At 42.2% G+C, this 27,866-nt stretch overlaps 1 protein-coding gene across 3 annotated transcripts in view; it reads left to right on the top strand.

Annotated features, from left to right (window-relative positions):
- The first annotated feature begins 6,322 nt into the window (after window positions 1-6,322).
- Xdh (xanthine dehydrogenase) overlaps window positions 6,323-27,866 on the top strand; it is a 59,279-nt gene continuing 37,735 nt past the window's right edge. For 2 of the 3 annotated variants that reach the window (XM_020187219.2, XM_074049450.1), the window contains exons 1-7: window positions 6,323-6,467; window positions 12,539-12,596; window positions 15,664-15,760; window positions 16,940-17,048; window positions 20,274-20,400; window positions 21,291-21,352; window positions 27,688-27,756. In XM_020187219.2, the coding sequence (XP_020042808.1) occupies window positions 6,426-6,467; window positions 12,539-12,596; window positions 15,664-15,760; window positions 16,940-17,048; window positions 20,274-20,400; window positions 21,291-21,352; window positions 27,688-27,756 (564 nt within the window). In that variant the 5' untranslated portion in view covers window positions 6,323-6,425. The remainder of the gene's footprint in view (window positions 6,468-12,538; window positions 12,597-15,663; window positions 15,761-16,939; window positions 17,049-20,273; window positions 20,401-21,290; window positions 21,353-27,687; window positions 27,757-27,866) is intronic. The other variant, XM_074049451.1, reaches the window with a different exon arrangement.

Here is a 27,866-nt window from a genome sequence, read left to right as displayed (position 1 = left end):
ATACTATATTAAAATTTTGATTTTATTAGTGCAGTGCCATCAAAGAAAAAATTTCTTTGTTAGGGAGTGGGTGACAGATGTAGAAACTGGCATTCACCATGTAGCAGTTGGCAAGCCTTTTCTTTGGCCTTTATTTTCTTTGTCTAGAAAGGGAAGATAATAGTAACTTCCCTGCTCACATTACAGGACTTTTATAAGGATCAAATGAAATTGAGGTATATGAAAGAAATTCTGTTCAGGTGTCAAGAACTATTATTAAGACTAGTTAATAATATAGATGTCTATGAGGGCAAGAGACGACTTGGGCATTCGGCAGCCATATTGTGAAAACAGTAAAAACCTTTCATCCACAACAGAGCTTATGGAAACCAGTTTTTCTTCTTCTTCTTCTTCTTCTTTTTTTTATTATGGAGGTTGGAACTCAGAGCCTCACGTTTGCTAGGCAGGTACTCTACCACTTGAGCCACTCTGTCAGCCTGAGTAAACCAGTCTTAGTTAAAAAAAATATTCTGAGGGAATATATTGAAAGAAAAGTTATCCTTTTCCTTTCAAGTAAAATTTGTCAGACATGAAGAAAACAAAACAGAGGTTCCTCAGTTTACAGAGATGCAGAGGGAGACCAGGAGAGTGACTGCTACAGTGGTAGAACAAAGACCATAGTGAGACTTCCAAAGGGAGATGGAGACACAGTCAGGGATGAGGGTCAGGGATCAAGCTAAAAACAATAAAGGCTCCATAGTTGTTGGGTTAGCCCTGGACTTTAGGGAATACTCTAAAGTCTTTCTTGAACTACCTCTTCCTCCAGGGAGTACTTGACCCTGATGGAGCTCACCCTTCCATAAATAAAGACATAGCTCTTGACAGAGCCAAGTGATTACTCTGCTAAACACTTGTGATTTCCTGGAAGTGTGGTTTCAGTGGGGAAGAGGCCCACTTCTAGGAGGCCTTGGGCCTTATCTGGCTTTTCAGTGGACTTTAGAACCTCACATACTAATGTAGTACATTTTATGAGCCAAGACATCTCTTCGGAAAGAGTAGGTTAATGCAATGCAATGTAAGTTGCAGTTGGCTTATTCCCAGACCATGAAATTCAATTAATACAGCATATACAAGATCTTCAGTTCGGAAAACATTCTCATTTTAGGTTATTTGCCCCTAATTTATAATATCTTGAAAAGTTGCAGAGAGGGGTTGATGACAGCAAAATGGCAAAATAGTACTTCCTAGTGTTCATCCTCTTGCAGAAGCATCAATTTGAGCAAAAGTCTGTGTAAGAAGACACCTTCAACAAAGCTAAGGGAACCTAGTAAGAGATCACAACAGCTGGGTGTAGCACAGCATTGGACGAGGGGGAAGGGCAGTTTTACATTATTGTGTCACCACTCTCCCAACACCAAGCAGTGTAGTGTGGAGTGAGACTCTGTCTACTTGGGGTAAGAAGAGGGAAGTGGGCCCTAGCCTTTCCTTCAACCACAACATTGGGGGATACTCTGACAAACCCAGTGCTAAGCAGATTGCTACAGTTCTAGGCGCTATGCTGGTACTTGGGACTAAACCTTCTGGCACAGCGTGGGGCCAGGTGGGATCCAGAGCACCAGATTTCATGTTAGTACTGGCCAGCTCCGGCAGACTGAGGTTAAAGTTCACACCCTCATGCCAACCCAGTCTCTGTGTACCCAGGTTTCAGGCTGGCACTCATGGAAACAGGTCCCAGGATTACACTCACAGACACAAGACCACCTCCTTCATTAAATCAACAGGTTCACCCTAGTGGATCCTGGTTTCAGGCCCAATCCCCTGGATCCTGGTACCAGGCCCAACCACCTACTGACCCAGAGATCATGCTAGACTGTCTGAGGACTTCAGCAGCAAGCCTGCCTTCAGAAAATGCTGGACAGATTGCCCCCAATCTCTGGATGGACTGAATTCATTAGCACATTAAAAGGATCTTTTACCATGGTTAAGTGAGATGCAAAGATGGTTCAAAATATGCAAATATTTAATCCATAACATGAACACAATAAAGGACAAAAATCATATGACCATTTCAATAGTTGCAGAAAGACATTTGACAAAATCTAGCATCCTTTCATAATACAAACTCTTACTAAATTAGGCATAAAAGAAATGTACCTCACCACAATACAGTAGCATCATATCCAGTGGTGGCAAGTTGAAAACTTTCTCTCTAAGATCAGGAACAAGACAAAGACACTTAGAGTACTAGAAGTGCTAGCCACAGCAATTAGGCAAGAGAAATAAATGAAATTGGAAAGGAAGAATTTTAATTGTTCCTACTTATAGACTACATGATCTTATTTGTAGAGAAAGCCCTAAAGACTCCCTGAAAAAACTGTTAAAACTAGTAAGTGAAATCAGTAGTTACTGGATATGAAATCTATATAATTAATAAAAATCAACAGCATTCTAGACACTAACAATGAACTACCCAGAAAATAAAACAATTCCACTCAGAATAGCTAGCAAAAAACCAAAACAAAACCAGAGGAACAAATGTAACCAAGGAAGAGAGAGACCTGTGCACTGAAAACTCTAAAACATTGATAAGAGAAATGGAAGACATGAATAAATGAAAAGATATCCTGTATTCATGCATTGGAGGAATTAACATTGTTAAAATGTCCATATTACCCAAAGAAGTTTGCAGATTCAAATGTGCTCACTATAAGCAGTTCAAGGGCATTTTTCACAGAAGTAGAAAAAAAATCTTAAAATTCATATGGAATCAATGAAAGCCCCCCAAGCAGTATTGAGAGAGATTTACAAAAAAGAAAGCTGGATTGGGATCATAGTACTTGACTTTAAAATGTATTTTTTTCTATAGTAGTCAAAGCAGCATGGCACAGGCATTAAAAAAAAAAGACACATTGCTCAAAGGAACAGAACAGAGTCCAGAAACAAACCCACTCCTTTACAGAAAATTGATTTTTGATAAAATTGCCAAAAAACATGCAATGAGGAAAGGGCAGTCCCTTTACTCAATGGTACTGGGAAAATTGGAAAATGAAATTGGATCTTTATCTCCCACCATAAACAAAAGCCTACTCAAAATGGATTCAAGATTTACTCCTAAACCCAGAAACAGTAAAACTACTTGCCATGACATTGGTCTGGGCAATGATTTTTTCTTAACATGAGCACCCAAATCCAGGCAACAAAAGCAAAAATAGATGACTGGGATTACATTAAAGTTAAAAACTTCTGCACAACTGAAGCAGAGAAAAATAGAGTGAAGAAACCACCTATGGAATTAGAGAAAATATTTGCTAGCATGCAAAGCATATAAGGAACTTAGCCTATTAGCAAGAAAAGAAAAAACCCAATTAGAAAATGGGCAAATGACCTGAACAAACATTTCTCAAAAGAAGGCAATGACTATATGAAAAAATACTCAATATTACTAGTGATCAGAAAATGCTAATTAAAATAACAGAGAGATTTCTCCTTACTGTTAACAGCTGTTATCAAAAGGATGAACGATAACATGTATGGAACAAAGGATATGGAAAAAAGTACAGCCGTTGTTGGAAATAGTATGGAAGGTCCTTCCCAGCCATCACACTACTGGGTATATATCCAAAGGAAATGAAACCAGAATGTTGAAGAGATGTCTGTACTTTCGTGTTATAGCATCATTCACAAGCCAAGAAACCTAAGTTTCCATCAATGAATGAATGAATAAAAGAAAATATATACACAAGGAAATTCTGTCATTTGCAATAAGAGGAATGGACCTGAAGTGTATTATGTTAAATGAAATAATTTAGTCACAGAAAGACAAATAACACATGATCTTACTTGTATGCAAATGTAAAAAAGTTGAATTTATAGAAGCAGAGAATGTTGGTTCCTAAGGGTTGGGGAGTGGGAGTTTGGAGAGATGTTGGTTAAAGAACACAAAATTTCAATTAGAAGGAATAAGCTCAAGAGATCTATTTTACAACCTAGTGACCATGTTTAATTACTATGAATTATATTTTGAAAATCATTAAAAGAATGTTCTTACTGTAAAATGATAGATATATGAGGTAAATACATATGCTAATTAGCTCAATTGAGCTATTCCACAATGTATACCTATTTCAAAACATTTTGTACATGGTAAATATATACAATTTTATCAATTTAAAGAATAAAAATCACAGAGAAATAAAATGGTGCAAATATTTTGCTGAAAAGAATTAATCATATTAGCTAAATTTCTGTTAAATTTCAGTATTTGGGGTTCCAACTAGGAATTACAGAAATAAAATTTCTGAATGATAGTGTAAACCCCCAGCATTGAAAAAAATTTCCCTTCCAATTCTCTGTAGACACATTGAGGAATTTTGCCTCCAGTTAAGAGAAGGGATAGAAGATTGGCTGAGTGGAGGGAAGCAAACCAGTACATTGTGTTGAACATCTACTGTGAGCAACACATTTATTCTTAGAAGAGTTGGCTCTTACAAAGTAGGTCTAGTAACACTGAAACATTGAAGGACATTGAAACCAAGAGATTGATTTTGGCAAAGGTCTCACAGAAGTGATGGAGCTAGGTCTGGGAGTTTAGTTGAAGAGCAAGGTCCAGGGTTCAATCCTCAGCATTACAAAACCCAAAACAAAATCACCCCAAACCTAGAAGTGATGGAGTTACTATTCAAGCCAGTCGATCTAACTCCACCCCTTAACCTCAGGGGTTTCCTGAAACTTTGGCTAAGGGAGTGCTTAGGTGGAAGGGGAGGGTTTGTGAAGCCAGGTGGATCAGTGAATAGAAGAAAAGCCTGCCAATCAAAGAGTTGGGAAGGGCAGGGAGAGTTGACTTCTAGAAAAACAAACTCCAGGTTCAGCCATGATTCCTCTCCCTTCCTTCTCCCTTCTTCCTTTCAGGGAAGGATTTCTCAACTTCGGCTTGACTAATGTTTTAGGCTGGATAATTCTTTCTTGGGAAAGTTGTTTAGTCACATCCCAGGCCTCTTTCCACATATAGCAATAGCACCCCTCCCTAGTCATTGACCACAGAGTCAAATGACCCTGTGGTGTCAGACCTGGCTGACAACCACTACCTTATGGTGACCAGCCTCCTGGTTTGCCTTGGACTGAAGGACTTGTTAGGGATTTGTGCTAAATCCAGGACAATCCAGGGCAAACTGGTGGGATGCTGCTTACTTTTACAAGTAAAGGTTCATCTGGTTACACCAAGGCTGTACTGGAAAGGGGTGTTATGTGGACAGTGTGGCTGTCCTGGCAGTCTTCAGTTCCTCTAAGCTGCTGCACACCCAAGCAAAGCCCACCTGCCCATGTCACTCTCTTCCCTCCATGTAGCCTGCCAGGGGTATAGGAGAAGTGTCCTACTGCAATAAAGGCTGGCAGAGTAACTTCAGGTTGCTATAGGCTTGAAGAAGACCAGAACGAATGCTGGTGGGTGTGGTGGCAGCTGGGAGATGCTGGACCAGAGGGAGTCCATTGGTGCTGCTTGGGTAGACAGTGTGCATGTGTGTTTACAACAGGAATGAGTGGGTACTGGATGAGGGAAGGGTTTCAGCTCTGAGTTAATGTGGCCTAAGCCTATGTAGGGGATGTGTATTTCAATTTATTTGGTATTTGAAATATTTTTATGAGTTACTCTGACAACTTTTCAAGGACATTTTCCTGAGAGAAACAAAAGTCTCAAAAATGGTTTGCTATCAGGATTGAGTGTAGTGTCGAGAATACTTGTGCAACAATGATAAATATTTTGGTTCTTTGCAAATTTATAAGGTGCTTCCAAGAGAGCATTTGTCCCTCAGCCCTCAGCCTTTGGATCTTGGTGCCATTTTTATGCCCTTTTCAAGATGAAAAACTGAGTTCTGGGAGTTCTGTAAGAGACAGGTAACGAGTTGACATCAAGTGTCAAGATTTGAGTCTGGATCACTGGGTTCCATGGCTGTGACCTAAAGACTCCACTAGTTCGTGAGAGAGTGAGTCTTGCCAGGGCTGAGTTTGTGTTGCCATAACCTGAATGGTAAACAACAAATGTAGACCTGGAGGGAGTGAATCAGCAAGAACTGGCAATAGTTCTCCCCTTGTCTGTCTGGCAGCAGACAGAAGATGAAGCAGGTTCCATGAGGGCAGGAGCCAAGACCCACCCTTACCTGGCACCAAGATGCTGGCCATACTAATATCTTCATGCACTTTCTCTGTGCCCTTTGACACAGGTGTAGAGAGTGTGATTTGCTGTCTTTGATGGTTTCCATTTTCCTGGCTTATATAAACCAGTAACATTTGCCAAGAACTGTCTGTGCCCCAGAGCTCTGAGCTGGTTCTTGCCTATTGGCCAACTTCCTTTCATTTTATTGGAAGGCGTGTCTTTCAAGTTGCAGAGCAGTGATAACTGCAGTGTCTCTTAGGAGTGAGATACCTGGAGTTCAGGAACTCCACCAGTGACAATGCCAGCCGACGAGTTGGTTTTCTTTGTGAATGGCAAAAAGGTAAGCAGAAATTGACCTTTGGTTTAGAGTCCCCACTCCTTGGGAGGGATTGTGTATCCTCTAGGAGAGACATGTTCTGGTTCTCTCCCTTGCCTGTCCCCTCTTACTTGTTCTTGTTTCCTTCTGTCCCTTCAGAGGTGTTGCTGCATTTTGGTAATAGTGGGCTAGAGAACAGGCAAGAAACTCTAAGGGCAAAGGAGTGAAGAGGAGTGGGGTGAGGAGAGGTGTCTGTGAGCTGGCTGTCAACTCTGTAGTAGTAGACACATGAGCTCAGAGAGATAAAGAGGGACAGATTTCTAGGTGAGGGGGTCATTTACCATACTTCCATGTCTGTTTGGTCATGTATGGCCTACTGCTTTAGTGGCTGTCTTTACTGAGAGAAGGAGCAGGTATGCTTTTGTGATAATATCAGGATATAAGATGTACACAGCCTTTGATTTTGTATTATGTGTATGGATGTGACAGCTAGCTCTGATGTACTGTGTGGGAACATATACTGACACCTTGTGGCAAGTCATGATTTTTTTCCTAAAGGATATCTTCCTTCCCGCAGTTCTGCATGAGTGTTGCAAATTCCTTCCTGCTTAGGTTAACTTCATTGGTGCATAGGCACCTAGGAAAGATGGTATGGGCACCAAAAAAATCCTGGACACTGCAAGGGTGAGAGTCTTTGCAGTTTCAGTGTATGGGTCAGGAGAGAGGAGGTGAGACCATCGCATTGTCTCTAGCTCTGCTGGTCCTCCCTACTGAGACACCCACAGCACAGCCGCTCACCACTTAAGAATGTAAAAGATCATAAAAGAGTGGCTGCAGTTGCCTATTGTAACTGGTCACATGGACCATGTGAATGATGTCCATGCCCAAGGACTTCCAAAGAAGGGCAGTTTTATTTGCCTTGTTATTGTGACACTTTTGCATTGAGTTAAGAAATAAAGTGACTTTTGAGGTAATTTTAAAGAGCTAACATGTCCTAGGATTCCTAAGACTTAAACTATTGGGATGTATTTGGAGAATTTCCGGAGTCATTTCAGCATTCAATTTAAAAAAGCTGTTGGGTTCAGGTTGAATTATGTCACTGGGGGCACTGTGTTTCAATGTTGTCTCTGAGATGCTTCCTTTTCAGGGCTGGCACCTGGCACCAAGTCATGAGGTAGGGCAAAGCTTCCAAACTGGTGGTAGTAAGACTTTTGCACTCTGCATTTGAAGCTTCTTTTGTATTCAGTGATTATATCATAGAGCTGAAGGAAATAGCTGTTGAGTTAGCTTCCTGGAGATGCTGCTCACACAGACGTGTAGAATTTTAGAAAGTGATTTCACAGTAAGTTACCAGCTGAATCCAATGACTTCCAAGGCCATTTCTTACCTAAGGTTTTATTATTTATTAAGCCATCAATTTGAATGTGAAAGTGCAAAGTCCTGTTCTTTAGGGATGGGCTTGCTGTTGTTCTGTGAATTCAGAAAGAAGCACTTCAAGGCAAACTAACTTGTTAAAAATTGTTTCCCTTGAATTTTACTTGAACTTTGGGAAAATGATTTAAAATTTTTAAAAGCTTCTACTACTGCAAGATTCTGCTGACAAATGTCCATTTTGCAATTTATAAAGACGTGGGCTCTTGAGAAACTGCTGGAAAGGCAGAAAGGCAATGTAAAGGCTAGTGACATGGAAGCAGTGCTAATAAAACAAGAACAAGTGAGGGAATTCTGGGTAGATAAAGGCAGATGTGAATAAGTGTTCCCTGTTCTATTTTCAAGATGTTCTAGACCTTTAGTGATGGACATTGTGTAAAGAAGTTACCAAAGAAGCTGTGGAAACATGGTGACTCATTCTTAACGAGAAGTCTCTTCCTCTGTTTGTTTTGTACACTGTCCAGGACTCTGTCTCCAAGAAGAGGGACTAGAGTGGGTGTTAGATGCAATACACCACACACCTATGGGGTTTTCTGGGCTGGGATCAGTCTTGATAACTATAGTTTTCACATTTGTTCTGGAGTCAGGATAAAAGGGCAAGCGCTTTGTGGAGTTTTATTACCACTGTAATGATCATCTTTTGGGGGCAGGACTCTGCTTTTCTGAGCAGTCACCCTGTTTAGTGGAGATTGTGGCTCTTGTGGGAATCTGGGAGAATTCAACATGAAAGATGCAAGGTTTCCAGGAGCAATTCCCACAAGAAGCAAGTGTCAGCTCCAGAGAGTTCACTCACTCATTCACACTTACCAAGATCCTTTAGACACCCAAGGCTATGGCATGCACCCTGGAGGAATACGATCTCTGAAACCAAGACTTTGCCACTTGGTGAATTATGAATTATGAATTATGATTAGGCAAAGTGGTATATTCCAAATGTATTTCATAGAAATAGCACCAACAGATGCTCATCTTGGATATTTTTAAACCTCCTAGCACAGCATTCGGAACATAGTAAGTATCCAATTAATGTGGATGAAATGAATGGATCAATATTAAAAGCCATGGTATATAATTGGTATGAAAACCCTATAATAAACATTTGCTTTTTAAACTTTGTATTTCAAAATTATTTTAAATTTACAGAAAAGCGACAAGAATACAAAGAAATATTAAATACCCCTTACCCACATTCATTAACTTAACATTTTGTTATGTTTTCTTTAATATTCTCTCTTTCTGGAGATATATATATATATATATAAAATGTATATAATCATATACATATACTGTATAAACACAGATATACATAAATAAATATAGATGTACACATGTGCGTATCTTTCTTTTTTTTGTGGTACTGGGTTTTGAACTCAGGGCCTACACCTTGAGACACTGCACAAGACCTTTTTTTTGTGATGGGTTTTTTTGAGATAGGGTCTCAGGAACTATTTGCCTGTGGCTGGCTTTGAACAGCAATCATCCTGATCTCCGCCTCCTGAGTAGCTAGGACTACAAGTGTGAGCCACCAGTGCCCAGCACCATAGTTCTTTAGTCTCCTTTAACATGGACCAGCTCCTCAGTTTTCCTTTGTCTTTGGTGACATTGATGTTTTTGAGGAAAGCAGGTCAGTTGTTTTTTAGAATGTCCCTTGTTTTCTTGTTTTGAGTTTTACTTATGCTTCTTCTTCTTTTTTTTTTTTTGGTACTAAGGCTTTGAATTCAGGGGCTACACCTCGAGCCACTCCACCAGCCCTTTTTTGTGATGGGTTTTTTATAATTAGATTCTGAGTCTGCTTTTCAGGCTGGAATACCATAGATGCAATGTGTCTTTCTTAGCGCGTTCTATCATGGGGCCATGCTGTCAATTTTTCCCATTATGTGTGATATGAACTTTGACCTTTTGGCTAAAGTGGTATACATTAAAGTTCCTTCACCATAATTCTTTTTAACTTTGTAATTAATAACCTGTAAACAGATACTTTGAGATTATATATCTTGTTCATCAAATTTTCACTCAATAATTCAAGTATCCATTGATAATTCTTAATCAATTATTACTAAAAAATGGCCAATCAGGTTTTTAACTTGGCATTGTTCTGTCAGGAAGAGTTTGTTGGTTGGTTGGTTAATTATCAGCTTGAACATGGATTTAAATTTTATTTAGTGGGTTATAATCCATTTTGACCATTATTTCTTTTAATGCTTGAGTTTTCCCAGAATAATCTACTCAACCCAACTTTTCCTAAACTCACTTCCCATCAAATTTTTTTTCTGGGAATATCCATTGGCACACCATTGATAGAGTGCTCCATGGAGCACACCATGGCAAGCCCTGAGCCACACCCATGGGAGTGGCATGGTTATTCTCCATAGGAATTCAAAGAAGTGTGGACCACATTTGGCTTGGATGATGTAGAAAGTCTTGAATAGGGAGTATGTGGTCTTCTGTTAAGTCAAGGTCCATGTGGAAAGGGCTGGGGACTTGGCTCAAGTGGAAGAGTGCCTGTCTAGCAAGCATGAGGCTCCTAATACCACCAAACAAATAAACAAAATGAACAAACAAAAACAAAGTGCATGAAGAAGAAGAGCAGCATCCTTCAAGGCATCAGAGCTGGAAGATATAAGATGTATTTTCAGTGTAGTGAGATCAGGTTGCGGACAAGTAGGGGGCAGAAAGTGAAGGTAGGGAACACAACGGAAAGAGCTTTGAAAAACAGCCTAAGGAGCTTACCTTGAATATGTAGGAGGTCACAGAAGGCATTGGTGTGATGTGCAGGACAGGAAGAAGGAAAAATGTGGAGGGAAGTAATAAGGTAAGAAAAAGGTGGTTACTGTTGCCTTCCAGAAAAATGATAAGGGTTGTTATTATTTGCATTCATGATTTCTTCTCCAGGAGAAAAGAAGTTGCCCCTTGTGTGAACTTTGTAATTAGGATATTGAGCAAACTGGACTCCTGAAGTAGAATCATGTGAGAGAATTAATTTTATCTCTCATTTCCCTTTAAGTTTTCTTCAAAGGGCAAACTCTGGAAGTGTCACAGACTTTTTTGTGGGGTGAGGGGTAGTAGTGGGGTTTAAGCTCAGCCTTGCACTTGCTAGGCAGGTGCTCTACCACTTGAGCCCTTTCTGATTTTATTTTTCTGAAAGTATTTGGCACTTTTTGCCTGGGCTGGGCTTGGACTTCAACCCTCCTATGTCTCCTAACTGGAATTACATACACCACCACACCTGACCTGTTCTTTGAGATAGGCTCTTGCTAACTTTTTTTTTTTTCTTGCCCAGGCTGGCCTCGAACTATGATCTGCCTATCTTCATCTCCCAAGTATCTGGGATTGCATTTCATGAACTTTTTGATTACTGTTGGTCAATATACAAAAAAGTCCTCTTATTGATTTAGTTGTCAAACACAGTCTCAATTCAGGATGGTATGGTGGTGTAGCAGTAGCACTCTTATTTAATTGGTACCATTGCACTATAGCTTTTCAAGTGTAGGTTGACACTTTTCTTACAGTGGCTTCAAGGATTCTTCAGGGTCCACCCATGACATGAATGATGTGCATTTCTCAGGGCTGCTGGTCTCCCTTGGCCTCCAGTTTTGGGGAGTCCACTTCACACAGAATGTATTACAGATCCCATCCATTGCCAGTCTTTTTGGGAACAATTTAAACACCCCTAAGCCAGCTCTCTCCATCTCATGGATGATCTGCACTAGGTCTATGACCAACCATATCCTTGGCTCTACCAAACTCTGGGAGTGTTCACAATCCTAACGCTTCTGCTTCTTCAGTATTAGTTGAAGTAGGACTTTAAATGTATCATTGTTGGTTGTTAATTTTATGTTAAGTCTACCCTTAACTATTCAGATATGCCAGGCCACTACATCCCCTATACTGCAACAGTGGCATGATGACTCTATATGTAGATGGCCCTCACTAAGTTTGAGGTCTGAAGCAAATACTCTGCTCCCATTTTATGAGATCCACAAGGGTCTCATAGTACAGTTCTCTCTAAAGAAACCATTATCACAATTCTCTCCCTTGATCATCTTAATAGTCTAGATCCTCTTAGCATGAAAAGCAGTGAAGTAAATTTTCATAGATTTCCATAGGCAATTCATATGGGGACTAGCATCTCACTTTGTAATCAAACTTTTCTACCTTATTAAACAGAATGATGGGTCTTTGCTCTGAGATGGCTGCTCCGTTTCATGTTTCTGGCTGTGGTTGTCTATCACATACTACACTGTGGTGAACACAGCCAAATGACTGGCTTCCCATAACCACACACAGGGTGAGAGAAGGTCTGCATGCTGATATTCCCAGCTGTCCCTGGCATTTGGAGGTGTGATCTAGCAGGACAAATGAGAAGACATGCTTGCCTTGCTCTGTGTGAATGGCAGGTGCAATACCTGAGTGTCCTGAAGGGGGTCCAGGACTGAACACTAAGATAGAATTTTAGGACATAAGGATATGAACATGTGTTAGTCCTGTTTGTTGTTCATGTGTTCATTCTTATGGACCGGACAAGAAAAATACCTTGGCTTTCTTGAGCTATTTAGTATATTTCCATTAACTACAAATTCTTAAGTGAGACATTGAAGGAGAAATCAATTGTGGAAGGATGGTTAAGTATACCCATGACAGATTGTTCTTTCATTTTTTGGTAGGTGGTGGAGAAAAATGCAGATCCAGAAACAACCCTTCTGGTCTACCTGAGAAGAAAATGTATCCTGACTTTGGAGTAGGAATAATGGAGAGGGGATGACGAAGACTGATTCTCTGGGCCTTACATCATTTCCTAGTGACGGGAGTGTCCATGAAGTATGGAGGAACAAACACTGGATCAATGATAGAGTCTGGACACTTATGTTTTAGCTGTAGTTGCATCACTCAGTAACCAAGTGAATTTGAATGGTGTTTGAGCTCCCTAGAACTGAACTCTCAAGTGAGAGGATTGGTTGTGGTACCGTTTGAGATGTCCTCCAGCTAAGAGTCTAGCAATTCTAGGATTTAAGGCCATGCTTGAGAAAGGCCCTCAGTAGCCTCATGGCCATTTCCACTGGGAGGAGTGGGCCATTTCCTAACTGGAATTTGCTCAGTACATAAGTAGATCACCTGGGGAATGTCCCCAGCTCTGTCTAGCAGCAGGGTGACAAGGAAAGGGGGGGGTCTATTGGAAAAGGATTCTTGAGGTGGGAACCATTTAGAGGCACAGTCTGTTGTAGCAATGGCAGGCCTGGGAGTCATCAAAGGCAGGGGACTCCTCAGAGTGTCTTGGGATGCTGCTCTTCACCTTGTACGGGGCGAGCTTCCTTAAGAGCCCTTGTATCTTTTGTTCTTTCAGAGTATTAAAGTAATCCGAGGCACCAGATCAAACACAACAGAAATTATAATAGGACCGGACATTTGATGAATGCTTACTATGTACAGGAACAGTTCAAAGTGATCCTCATAGTTCATTTCACTTAATCCCCACAGAAGTCCCATGGGAGTGGGGAGGACGTGAGGCCTCTCACTAGTGTATTCTGAGCAATTGGTGTCAGAGCCTGTAGTGAAGCCTCGAGTCCTGCTCTTGACCCCTCACCTATACCAGAAAACTCCCCAGGGATCTGTTGTCAGGACTGTGCTCATTCTGACATCTGTCAATGAGCCCTCTTCCTCCCAGAAAGATGCCTGTGACTCTTTCCAGTGACATATTTGAGGACAACAAAGGCTTGCTTGACACAGAAGTGAGCCTTAAATCCATGGTCTTAACTCTGGTTTGTCACCTCCTCTCAGACAGCATGTTGGTTGACTTGGTGTCATCTGGAGGCTTTTAGGGATGACCCCTGTGGCTTTTGTAGCAAAGGGATCAGCGGGTGGGATCAGAGAACTGCACAGAACTCCATTTCCCGCCCATCTACCTAGGAGGTCTGGGAAGGGCATTCTCAGATACTGTTGAGATCAGTTTCAGTTTTCTGATAATAAAACTAATTTTAGTTTTCTAACAATTTCAGTTTTAGCTTTTTTTTTTTTGAGACAGGGTCTCACTCTGTAGCCCTGATTTGACTAGAACTTGATATGCAGCTCAGGCTGGCTTGGAACCCACAATTCTCCTGCCTTAATCTTTTGAGAGCTGGAATTATAGATGTGCGCCACTACGGCTGACGCTCAGTTTTAGCTTTGAAGGCTCAGAAGCCTAAGAAATTCCTCAGCAACTGGCTGTTTTAAAATTCAAAGCTCAAGTGAAATCCAAAACTGAAAGTTGGTACGTAGATAGGAAGTCCTCACCCTTATTGCAATCTGTGGTAAGGGTTCATTTGCAGAGTTCCCAGTAAGAGAGAACCCTTGATTCTACCCTGGCTTCTAGAAAGATCCTCAGGCCAAAAGAAGACTTTACTAGACTTTGGTCTGCCACTACCTGTTTTCATGCAATTATCAATTGTCTGAATTATCAATCAATTATCTGAACTGCAGGTAATTGCATATATCCTGACCAGTGAAAAAAGCACCTTAGGATATAGAAAGACCTCTTTGGTGTGCTTAGAGAAAAGCAGCATTGATAAGGAGGTGTCCACCAAAGCTGGAGTCACATAACTTTGTTGGGGCCCTAATATGCAAGTTAATATTTGTGCAATTCAAGTTACATCTTGGGTCTTGGCTTGTTTTTGTTTTATTTATTTATTTATTGATGGCACTGGGTTTTGAACTCAGTTCTTCATACTCGTAAAACAAGTGCTCTACCACTTGAGCCACACCTCCAGTCCATTTTGCTCTGGTTATTTTGGAGATGGGGACTTCTGAACTATTTGCTCAGGCTGGCTTTGAAACATGATCCTCCTGATCTCAGCCTCCCAAGTAGCCGGGATTATAGGCATGATCCACCAGTGCCAGGCTTGTTTTATCTTTTAATCTGTGGGAAAATAGTAGTTGCTGCCCCACCTGTTAACCAAATATTGTGAAAGTCAAATGCATACATGGGTATAAGTGCTTTTCAAGTAAAAGATACTGCATTACTGTTAATCATTAATTCTTAAAATGAAGGAAGTGGCCAGACAATACTAACCTAATTCTCTGCATCTCCAGGAGAGAGCCAGGGCAATTAGTGGGCTGCAAGTCTGACAGAAAACCAGCAACAAAGCCCTTGTGTCTCAGGGAAGGTGACCACATAATTGCTGTTTTCTAGAACAGCCTACTACTTAGCAGAGTATCAGATTATCTTTCCACAGAATATGTAAGAGTCGGACCCGATATTGGTCTTAAACCTCAAAAATATTTTAATTTACACTTACATATGTCGTGCACTAGATATTCAAAAACTTCTGTCTAGTCCTAATTTTGGTTCCTGGGACTTTATCAGCCCAACAGGTTCAGAGTGAAAAGCCAGAACTCAGTGAGACCCAGGAAAGATCACTGCTTGGCCTAAGTGACTTTGATGCATACCCAGTCACCCTGGCATGCTCCATCTTTGAGGTGCACAATTTATCTTCCCATAAGACCACACCTGGGAGACCTTGAACAAAGAGCAGTCTTGAGGAACTTGCTTCTCAGGAGTTTCTACTTGGGTGCTATCTGATGGTACTCTGATACTTACCTCTCTCTTCTGTTCAGTGGAGAGAGTCCTGTTCACACTTCCCTGGAGTGCAGAGCAGCTGATCTAGGTGATGAGGCCATGGCTCTGCTGCCTCTCAGGTGGAGGGTCTGAGCCATGAGTGGAAATGGAAGAGTCTACCTGTGAGGCTCTGCCCAGGCATTCCCAGAAACCCTATGGCCTCCTTTCCCCCATCTTGTTCCTTAACTCATGGTTGCCTAGTGGGACTGAGTGGGACCAAACTTGGCTGTGGAGAAGGGGGCTGCGGGGCGTGCACAGTGATGCTCTCCAAGTATGATCGTCTTGAGAACAAGATTGTGTATCCTTTGCCTACTTGCTGCCTGGTGGCCCATGCAAGGGCTTGGATTTAGGGTCAGCTTGTGAGTGAGTGTGTGAGTGTATGTGTGTATGAGTATGCAAGTGTGGGAGCCCAGTGTGTCTGAGCAGGCTCTGATCATGGGCAGGACATTATAGAATGATGTCTTAACAGGTGTCCTCCTGGCTTATGAATGCTGACCAATTTCTGAACTGCTGATAAAATGATCTTTCTAAAATCCAGGCCAACATCATATCCACAAAATCCTTTGCTAGCTAGGACAGAGTTCAGTCTTCATCACACTATGCCCCCACTTTCCTCCTCAGTCTTTTCTTTCCTCATGGGCCAAAGCCCCTTTCAGGCTGACAATGGTAACTACCAGCACCCCAGGCCCACTCATTTCTTGATTGAGGCATTTCTGAAGTCTTCAGTGTCTTCTCTTCCAGGACTTCTCCCCTTGGTAAGCTCTTCTAGTTCTTTAGGACTGAGCCCAAACAGCATCTCCTCTAGGAAGCCTTCCTCGATCTCCCAAGACTGGGGGTTAGTTGCTGCTTATGAATGTGGATTTCACAGTGCCCTGTGCACAGCCCTCCTGAAGCAGTTGCCATAAAACTCTTAAATTGCCTCTTCACACCAGCTTCTACTTTCCTATGCTCACCTTTACTGCCACAGCCCTCAGCAGAGAGCTGGTACATGGGTGGCACTCAGTGACTGATGTTGATTGTGCATATGAATGAGTGATGACTGGAGGTGGGAGGTGAGGAGCTCTAAGAGAGTAGAAGGAGATGGAAGAAGAGAAGGGGTGAATTCAGGGAGGCAAAAGTGATGGGAGGTTCTGATTCTGAGGTGAGTAAGGAAGGGTCTTGTAGAGACAGGGACATGCTTCAAGGCTACAACCTGCTAGAACTTTCCTCTCAGCAGCCTCTTGGGTTCAGCCAAGTAAGAGGCAATTAAAAGTGACCCTGGCTCCTCACTCCAGCTTTGTGCCTGACACTATAAGACTCTGAAGGGGCTTGACCTCATCTGGGGAGGGCCTCTCTTGTCCCTTTCTTGGATGGAGTGACAAGGACACCAGAGGAACCTAGAGTGTAATGCAGAGTGAAGAGACATAAATAAGCCTCACTGCGTCCCACAGGCCCTGCACTTTTCTGATAAAATGATGACCTTAATCTGGGGTTCTAGTCACTTTTCTGCCAATGCATGCCTGGCCCCCATCTGCTCCTTGCATCACGTTGCTGTGACAACAGTGGAAGGCATCGGAAGCACCAAGACAAGACTGCATCCTGTGCAGGTCAGTGAAGGAAGGGAGCTGTGTTCCTAAGGTCAGGGAATTTTGCAGGGTAGCTTATGCCAAGGCTGCAGACTTGCTTGGGGTTTTTGGGTGGGAATTTCATTGCCTGAGCAAGAGTTGTGCCAGAGCCGCCTCCTCATCTCCTCTGGGTGTGGTGAGACGGAAAGTACCCAAGCCCAAAGCTCCCCATGTGGCCAGGGCTGATGGAACATTGACCGCAAAGGAAGCAAGGGATTAACTGAATCTGGTAGCAGGGCTGTCCAGCTTCTCCAGACCTGGGACAATTTGGATGTTTCCCTGCTGTCCAGTATGCTTAGGAGAGCCTCAGCCTTCCCAGATTCTGGATTCAAATTCTCTGTGCCCTACGATAACAAACTCATCTACTTCCTGCTCCTTGAGTGGTAATTCCACTTGTACCCCTCACCTCCCACCCACAGACAATGTGAATGTGAACTGTCAGACCTCTACCCCCATTGGAATGGAGGTTAGCAAGCACTAAATAAGACAATAGACTTATAAGTGCCTAACCACACTTTTCTACCTGATGGAACCAGACCACCTGAAAATGGATAAAGATTAAGAGTAGGCCATAATCTGAGGGGTTTGATGGATGCTTTTAGGCTAAGTGGAAACAGATGTGAACAGAGCACTGTGGAAAGAGAAGGTCATGGTTTTATGTGGGGAAACTGTGGCAAGAACTCTTTGGGAGATTACAATCACAGAGGGCTCCAGAGTTAGGCCCATCTGAGGAAACATGTCATTCAGGAGATCATGCCTTTCTTGGGAACTTTTCCTGACATCCTGGAGCCAGGGCCTCCGGTTGAGTGAGCTGATTCAATTGGGAGGAGCACCTTGTCCAGTCTGTGAAGTCAGAGCAGGGTGGGGTGCCATTGCTTCACCTCTCTAGTTTTGCTTCTTAGGCAGGAAAGGGGGACATTACTAAACTTGTCCAACCTGCAGGAAGTGTGAGAAGTTACCTAGGGCCTGTCGTTTTCTTTGAAACGACAGGTGAAAGAATAAATAGCTTAAACCCAGTGACCATACACGTATCATCGATCAAAAATCCTCCCTTTCCAATGGTACAGATCTTTACTCCTTTTTTTTAGACATACAGATCTTTAATTTTATTCAACATTTTGGAGTTTTCATAGTCTAAGTTTTGCACTGCTTTTGTTAAAAATTTATTTCTAAGTATTTTATTGTTTCTGATGCTATTATAAATGGAATTTAAAGATTTTTTATTAGCATAAATTAATTTACAAAGGTGTTTCATTGTGATGTTTACATATATGTATATACTGTACTTCTACACTCTCTTTTCCCCCACCTACCTATTTCTGGTTCCCCCCCAACATTCCTCCTTTTATGATCATCAGACCTTTACTGTTAATGCACTTACTTTAGCTTCAAATAAGCTACAGAGCCAGATTCTACTTCTTGTCCATTTATTTGTTTCTCTTGGTTTCTGAGACCCTGTGCTTTCCTACTTTTCCTCCTACCTCCCCATCTGGTCTCTGATCTCACATTCTCCCTCCTTAAATTTTGTACCCTGTACCTGCAAATGGCATGCACATATGATTTTCAGCTTTGATGTCTCCTCATTCTGAACTGCCTACTTGACATCACTACCTGGATGTCTAATCTCAAACTTACCAGAAGCTTATTTTTCCTCTAACTTCTACCTTCCCAGATCTTCTTCCACCTAAATCAATGGCAAAACCATCTACCAAATTGCTCAAGATAAAAATCTAGGAGTCACTTTGGAATCTTTCAAACACCACATCTAATCTATCCAGAATTAGTTTCACTCTACCAACAAAACCTACCATGACTCAGTTTTTGCTCTTGCCACTTGGTCCCAGCTGCCATCCCTTTTTGCCTGGCCTGCTGCAATATCTTGATGCTTATTTTCATTCTTGCTCCTTCCAATCCATTCCCTGCCCAACATAGATTTCAGCATCTTTTTCCAGTTCAAATCCATTAGTGGCTTTCCATCACACACAGAAAGATCCTTGCCCCAGCTTGTGAAGAGCTGCTTCCCTAGCCAACTTCTGAAGTCCAGCAAGTTCCTCCCACACTGTCCTTTCAGCATCTCTAGCACATTGAGCTGGTCTGTGCTCAGAGCCTTCACACTTGCCTCTTTCTCTCCCTGGAATGTTCTCTTCTCTGAAATGCAGCTTCAAGGGCCCCTTTTGAGAGTGACCTTTTCTGATCTCTCTTGAATAGCTGGCACTCACTTTGGGTCATGTCATCCTGTACAAACTGTCTAGCCATCTAGAATTTCTTGCTTGTTTTTTTTTTTCCAGTATTTCCCCTAACTAGAGATCTCTCCTCTTTGCTGCTGTTTTCAATGGCTTTACAAGCTTGGTGCATAATAGGTTCTTAGTCAATGTTCATAAAATCTATCTATCTATCTATCTATCTATCATCTATCTATCTATCGATATCATCTATCTACCTATCTGTCTAGTATTACAGTTATAATATCCTGGCAAGTTCACTTAAGATAAGTACCAAGAGAGACTCCAAAGAGATCAAAAAAGAAACAGGAAAAGAAACCAGAAGAAAAAAAAAAGTCACAAGGACGAGAAAATGCTTCTTACAGTAAATTTCTTCCAGTTTTAATGGAAATTCCGTGGCATTCAATGCAGAGAGTAAATCTGACCTGGCATTTTCCCAGTTCTCATGTTCCCCTCTGGGCTTTGAGGCTTGCCTTCACTTAAGAACACAAGAACACAGTGGCACTCCAGTTTGGAAAAAGATGTGTTCTATGGTCCTTTAGGAATGCTGAAGGGTAATGAAGCCAAAGGAATACAACTCTTCCAGTGTTCATGTGTGTGTGGTAATTCCTAAATTCCCTATTCTTTGAAGGCAATTGCCTGTTAGTAGCTAAAAATAGACTGCGTGTCTATCACATGCCAGGTACAACATCAAGAGTTTTACAAGGATTATCTACTTAAATCTTTTTTTTAATAATACTGGGGTTTGAACTCATGGCCTCACACTTGCTAGGCAGGTGCTCTACCACTTCAGCCGCTCCACCAGCAAAACCTTTTAAGCAGTAAGATGGTCCCCTGCATGCAGATATGGAACCTATAGCTCAGAGGGGCTTGGTGACCTGCCTGCTAACCCCATTGCCTCTTAATATGGGCTGGCTTCATGCAAGTCCTGCAGGGATCTGGGGAGGTTCTGCCAACACAGGCATCTGTCACCTGTCCCTTCTAGGAGAGAGTTGCTAAAAGCCATGGCTCCCAGTGCGGATTCTGCACCCCCGGCGTCGTCATGAGCATGTATGCTTTGCTCCGGAACCAGCCTGAGCCCACCATTGAGGAAATTGAGAATGCTTTCCAAGGTACAGGCGTGGAGGTAGAACGGCAGAGGGGCAGGTGAGGGCAGGCTGGGTGACAGGCAGGAACGGGTTAGCGGTGTGAAGTGTCACCCTTTGGAGGAGAGCTTTTAATCATCCCAACACTGTGGCTAAGATGTGCTAGGAAGTTAGCCTTTTTTTCAGTTTGGAGAACATTTGGTTGGCCTGGAGACCTCCTGGGGTCCCCTGCTTCCTGGGGTGTCTTCCTGCCCTGTCTCTGCGTCAGAGGGCCTTGGTCCTAGGCAGATGGCATGGGAGACCATAGGCTAGTGATATGTCTTCCTTCCCTCGGCTTCTACCAGAATACAGTTCTCTAGGACACCAACCACCCAAGAGAAAGGTGGCCAGGCTACTGAGCCACGGCAGGGACCGGCTGCTCATTTTGCCTCCTGGGAGTGGGCCCAGGAGCCTGATGTACTTTTTATTCTTCTGAATTAAATGCAGAAGGCTCCCCATACATTCAGCATTTCAATCTATCACTTGTTCAAGCAGTTATTTTGAATCCTGTCTTGTGTTTAGCACAGGCCACAGAGTCCCAGGATGAAACATGCAGTCTCTCCTTTCAAGGGGTTCCTGCTTGGAAGGGGAGGCAATTTTGGAATATAGTTTGATAAGCTCCCTGACAAGGCTTTTACCAGGTACCCAGGGAACACCAGGAGGGTCTCAGGCTGGGCATTCTAGGAAGGCTTCCTGAAGGAAGTCATGCTGAGTGTTTTGAGGTTAGAGATAAGAACAGCAAGAGAGCCTTCTGAGGGAAGAAACAGAATGTCAGAAACAAAGTAGTAAAACAAGCATGTAGCCGAGCTGGAGTTCACAAGTCCCTCGCCCTCTCAGGGGGATAGCACTGACGCTGTGGCTTTTCTCTCTGCCTGCAGGAAACCTGTGCCGCTGCACGGGCTACAGACCCATCCTCCAGGGCTTCCGGACCTTTGCCCGGGTAAGTAGGGTCCCTGAACAGCAGTGGCCTTGTTCCTAAAGCAGCAGCCTTCAGGGAGCACAGTTGGGAGGGATGTCAAGTGCTTCTGGTCTACAGAGAAGAAAGGTGAGATGGCCAGTTAGCGGGTACTCCTGCTGGGACACATACCCTGGGTTGTGGGTTCTGCTCTTCTTATCCAGAGCATGGGTTTTCCTGCCTATAAAGGCCTGGAGCCCTCCTTCCTGGAAAAGGCATACTGCCTAAGTCAAGCCTTTGGGCCTGACTGCTTTTCCTGGAGACTGGCAGGCTTAGCACCAGACAGGTGCTGAGTGTGGGTTTAACAACAGGCCAGCCTGGCTCACTCAGCCTCGTATCCCTCCTCCTTCCCTCTTCTGGCTGCTTTCCACAGTTGGCACCCTGCTGGACTTACGCAGCTGATAATTAGATCTGGAGACATTTTGTGGACTTCTGTGGTGTTCATGTAATTTCGAGTGAGAAACCACAGCCAGTGTGTGGGCATTGATCATATAAACACAGATGCACACCTGCCATGTGGCAGGGGGAAACAGATGGCTGGGATCTTTTTTCTTGGCTTACCCTGTTCAGCTTTACCCAGCTCCTTGACTGGTCCTGACTCCAATTGAACCTTTTCATCTCAATTTGATTCTGGGCTCAGGGGGGAGTTACAGACACCTGTGCTTCTCGCTCACCTTTAGGATTGCCATATTTTTTAAAGGAGTGTTGTGTTCACATAACCTGAGGTGGAGGCAGGCCTTCTGAGGATAGAGAACACTGTTGAGGATGAAGTAAGACATGCACAATTAAATGAAAGTGATGGAAAGAGCAGATTTGGAGTCTAATACCTGGGCTTTAAATCCTCTTCTATCCCTTAATTGATGCATGACCTTGGGCAAGAGTCCTTGTTTCTAAAATGGGGATTATAATGGGTCCTACCATAGTGTTTAGAAAAGTTAAGTACTTCTTTTAGGACAATGCCTGGCACATCTTGGGTATTCAATAAATGGAGGTATAAATTATGATGCTGACACATTTATCCTCTTACTCACTATATGACCGTCATTAATTGCTCAGGCTTTTCTGAGAGTCAGGGATTGTTAATCTTGTCTATTTACATCATGGAAGCCTTCTCAGAGACATACACTCTAACTAGTCCTATAGTGTTTCAAAAAAGAAGGGTTTTTGACTGTAGCAGATAATTGCACTCTTTTCTAAGGTTTGAGTTTTATTGATATTGAAATGGTTCCTGATTTCATTGTGTAGCAGCACCTGCCTCAACTTAGTTCCCATGGGACAGAGCAGACCAAGACTCAGAGCTCAGAGCAACCAAAATTCCTGGGACATAGAAGGTGTGGAGAAATTCTTCCCCAGAGACCTTTATTCTGAGCTTTTACTCTTATTTTACACACAGTTTGAACAAACTTGGATTTTCTAGTTTCCCTGTACCCAGCACACACTAGGGAGGATGAGGAGAGGCAGCTAGAGTTGAGCTCACTGTTCATGGCAATATTGACAATGTCCCTCTGGCAGTAAGGAATGAAGTGGAAGAACCATAAACATAGGCACAAGTAAGACTTCTGGTTTCCAAAGTGTTATGTAAGGACCTTAGAAGTTTTCATTCCATCCTGACAAGCAAAAAGCTGAAAAATCAATTCTTCTTAGATCCATCAGAGAGGAGAGGTTATAGGACCAACTATTGCTCCTCACATTGGAGGCAGCCAGGACATAGACAGTCAAGACCTATTAGAGCAGAAACCTGTGCGCAGAAACCTCTGCGTGACCCAGTACTAGAACAGGAAAACAAACAGTAATTGGTGAATTGCTGCTACTTAATGTGGGCAAACTCAAGGATGGGGGTAGCCATAGATGCCCCTCACACATTTATGAATTTGACCTCTAGAAACTGTGTGAGGTCCTCACAGTAAATACTGGAGAAAATCCCTCTGAGCTTCTGATAGAGAGAAGACGTCATTTTGAAATGTATATTTCTGTTCTTCTAAATAAGGTCTGTTCTTAGAAAGCACTATTGCTAGAACCTAAACTCTGAAGTTATGTCAGAGCCTAACCTACCTGAAGGAAGAGAAATTCCTAACCTCAGCTCCCTGCAGTCACCTTGGCCTACCTAAGGATGGAATAAAAGACAGAAAGGCCTTTGTGAAGATCGTAGTCCACAGGTTCGGATTCACCAAAGACTAAGACCTGATTCTAAGACTATAGGACTCCATCCCCCACATTTTACAGTATCTTATTCAAGGCCTATTTTTAGCATGTCCCTTGATCCAGTACAACATGGCTGCCTTTCAGTAAAAAAGGTCACAAGGGCCTGGTTCCAGTGGCTCACACTTACAATCCTGGCTACTCAGGAGGCTGAGATCAGGAGGATTGTGTTTTGAAGCCAGCCTGGGCTTCCTGTCTTGGAAAAACCCATCACAAAAAAAGGTTTGGCAAAGTGGCTCAAGGTGTAGGCCTTTAGGAAAAAAAAAATCACAAGTCATACTCAAAAGCAAACAAAATGTGAAGCAATCAGAGCTGATATGGCAAGATGTTTCAATTATTAAATCAAGAGGTTTATTGATGAATATGCTAAAGGTCTTAATGGAAAAAGTAGACATCATGCAAAAATGGATAATGTAAGTAGAGAGATAGGAGCTCTAAAAATGAATCAAAGAGAAATGCTAGAGATTGCAAACTATGGAACAAAATGAAGAATTCCTTCAGTGGGCTCAGTTGTAGGCTGGGTATGACTCAGGAAACAATCTCAGAGCCTGAGGATGTGGCAGGGCAAACTTCCCAAACTAAAAAGCAAAGAAAACAAGTGGAGGTGGGATGGGGGGAGGGAGAAAAGAACTAAAAATCAAGAACTGTGCTACAACTACAAAAACTGTGACCTGTGTGTAATGGGAACACCGGAAGGAGACAGACGAGAGAAAGGAACATTGCTGTTTGAAGCAATGATGAGAATTTCCCAAAATGAATGTCAGACTCCAAACCACATAGCCAGGAAGTTTGGCTAACACCAAGCAGGATAAATGCCAAAACAAAACAGATTGGATAAAAAATATGGCCTGGATTTATGTTGTCTAAATGAAACCTGCTTTAAGTATAAAGTCACATATAAGTTGAAAGTAACCAAACGTGGTGGTGCACACCTATAATACCAGTGCTCACAGGAAGCAGAGGCAGGAGGATTGTGAGTTCAACGTCAGCCTGAGCTACATTCTGAGACTTTGTCTCAAAACAAACAAATGAACAAATAGTAAATGGCAAAAGAAAGATATACCAGGCTAACACTGATTTTTAAAAAGTGGGAGTAGCTATATTAATTTGAACAGAACAGACATTACAACAGGAAAGCCATCAGGGAAAATTAGGGGCATTAAATAATGATGAAGAAATGAACACTCTCAAAGACACAACAGTCTTAATGTGTATGCACGTAACGACAGAGCCTCAAAATATGTAAGGCAAAACCTATAAAATTGTGAAAACAAGTAGATGAATTCACTATTTTATGTAAAGCCTTCAATACTCCTCTATCAGAAGTGGACATAGTCTGCAGACAGGAAAATAAGCAAGGACATAATTGAACTTGACAGCATCATCAATTAACTGGATATAGTTGACATTTATACACTATTACAGCCAAGAACAGCAGAAAAGACATTCTTCTCTAGCTCACATGGAACTTTGATCAAGATAGACCACATTCTGTGCTAGAAAACAAATTTAAAAGGACGCAAATCATACTGTGGGACTACAGTTAAACCTAGCTAGAAGTCATGATAGCTGAACAACCTCACAAATGTTGTGTATGAGACTAAACAACACACTTCTAAATAGCACCCAGGGCAAGGAAGAAATCCCAAGATAAATTTCAAATTATTATGCAGTAACTGAAATTGAAAATTTGTGGAATGCAGTGAAAGCAATGCTTAGAGGGAAATTTATAGCATTGAACACAAATATTAGGAAGGAAGAAAGACCTAGAATAACCAACTCAATATTGAAGGACAACAAACTCAAGACTGATAATACCTAATTTCAAGACTTACTCTAGAGCTACAGTTATCAAGATATTGTGCTATTGGCGAAAGAATAGACAGACAGATCAATGGAACAGAATAGAGTCCAAAAATAGACCCTCATAGATATAGTTAACTGGTCTATGACAAATAAACAAAGATAATAAATAGAGTAATGATAGTCTTTTTTAACAAATGGTGCTGGAACAGCTAGATATTTATTTGCAAAAGAATGAATATAGACATGGACTTTTACCCGTATCAGAAACTCACTCAAACTGATCATAAACCAAAATTTAAAGCACAAAATCTCTTTGAAGATAGCCTATGACAAAACCTGGATGGCTTTGGGAATGCCAGTAAGTTTTTAGACATAACACCAAAGACATGACATATGAAAGAAACAATTGATAAGTGGGGCTTCATTAAAATTAAAAATTTCTGCTGGATCATATAGTAAGAGTATGTTTATTATTTTTGGAAGAAACTGCCAAACTGTTTTCCAAAGTGGCCATGTGTTTTGCACTGCCACCAGCCATGAATGAGAGTTCTATGTCTTCACCAGCCTTTGGTGGTGTTAGTGTTTTTGGATTTGATCAAAGAGAACACCAAGAGAATTAAAAGATGCACCATAGACTGGGAGAAAATCTTTGCAAAAGACACATCTCAGAAAGGACCTTTCCAAAATATACAAAGAATTTTTAAAGCTCAGCAATGAGAAAATGAACAACTCAATTAAAAAGACCTGAATAGACATCTCATCAAAGAAGATATGTGGATGGCAAGTACAAGAAGACTTCAACCTCACATTTTTGCAATTAGGGAATTGCAAATTAAAGCAGAAATGAAACACCATTACATGTCTATCATAAAATCTTAAGAGGGCAGAAGTGGGGAGCGGGGAAAATCTGCCTTACTCAACTTCAGTAGACCTCGAGGGCAGTGACATGTTTATATCATAAACATACCAATGAATTATCATGGAAAAAGATCACAGAGGTAATGAGCTGGCACACTAGTTGTCAATGTACTTATGTGACTTACGTCCTTCTTCAGGAAGGTCTGGCTTGCAAAACTGGCACTCTACTACATGCAAATTCCTCTCACTTCCTGTAGGCCTGAGAAAATTCCCCTGCATCATTTCTCCAAAAAGAGAGCTGAAAAAGGGCACCAAGAAACCTCTTTTCCTTCCTCCCTAAGTATAGAGGGGAGGCTTAAGCAGAAGGTGACAGTGGGGAAGTCTGGCATCCAATGACAGAACTGTCTGTGATGCAAGAGAACTCTGCATATAGAGCCTCATGGACAAGGAAATGAGGCCAGGGGAGGTTTCTCTCTGCTTAGAAGTTCTCAAAGGCCACACCTTCAGCCTGTGGGGCTTTCTGAGAGTTTTCTTGGTAAACAAAGGATCGTGACACATCCTTTGAGAACACAGCGCGTCTCCCATGACCCATGTGCAGAAGGGGTGTTCCCATCCTGCTCCTTCAGGAATTGCTACCCTAGAAAAGTGCCTGTGACTTTCTCCCACTTTTGTGTCCAACACAACTCCATGATTTTGGAGGGTCTTCTGAAGCTCCTGGTTGCAACTCCTACCTTCTTGGGGTTGAACACATTCCTTTTCCACCCCGAAAGTCCTCATTTCTGGAAGTGATTCTGTGCTCTATTTGTGCATTGACACTGGCCTCCTGAGAGGTCTTAGGCAGGTCCTTCCCCATAGGTGATGGTGATCCAGCCTGTACCATTCCTCCAGAACAGACCAACAGTGAAGAGAGTGTTTAGTGGGAAGTACCTAATAAGTGGTGGGGAGGCAAACTGGCTGGACACATTTCTGGGACCAGCACTGTTCTTGGATGTCCTTGGCAGGGAACCTCAGAGAAACCAGGCTTGGACCCACCCAGCCAAGCCCCATAGAACCTGGCTGATCTAGAAGTAGCACATCTTGTGTCTAGAGGGAACCAATGAGAATTTTTCTCCTAGGGGCTTCCTAAGGAGGTAACACGTAGGAAAAGAAGGAAAATGGGCATAATGATATATTTACATAAAGTAGGACCTAGCTTTCATGGAGAAATTTCCTTGAGAATAAATTTCCTTGTGACTCCTATGTCCAATGTGTTTATCCATGAGTCGTTTAATTTTCAGTAGTCAAGCAAGAATGTAACAGAGATATCAACTCTTTGCATGGTGGCATGTGGGGTGGAGTGGAGGTCTCTGCTCCTCCTGTTGACACGATAGGAATCACAAGCAATTCATAATCAAGTCTCCTTCAATTCTGTGAAAACTCTACAGATATCTTTGTGTGAATGTTTGTCATTTTTCTAGGATGGTGGGTGTTGTGGAGGACAGAGTGACAATCCAAACTGCTGCATGAACCAGAAGAAAGACCACACAGTAAGTGGGTCCTTCTGCCCCTGGAAGCCTGGGGGCAATCTCAGACTCAGAAGAGTCACTATACTCTCTTCGCTTCCCTGCAGCAGTGGCTGGAGGAGGGAGTGACAATG

This window comes from Castor canadensis, chromosome 12, assembly GCF_047511655.1.
Source record: "Castor canadensis chromosome 12, mCasCan1.hap1v2, whole genome shotgun sequence".
Lineage (NCBI taxonomy): Eukaryota > Metazoa > Chordata > Mammalia > Rodentia > Castoridae > Castor > Castor canadensis.
The sequence above is the reverse complement of the archived record's forward strand: the minus strand, read 5'-3'. Positions and strand labels throughout refer to the sequence as shown.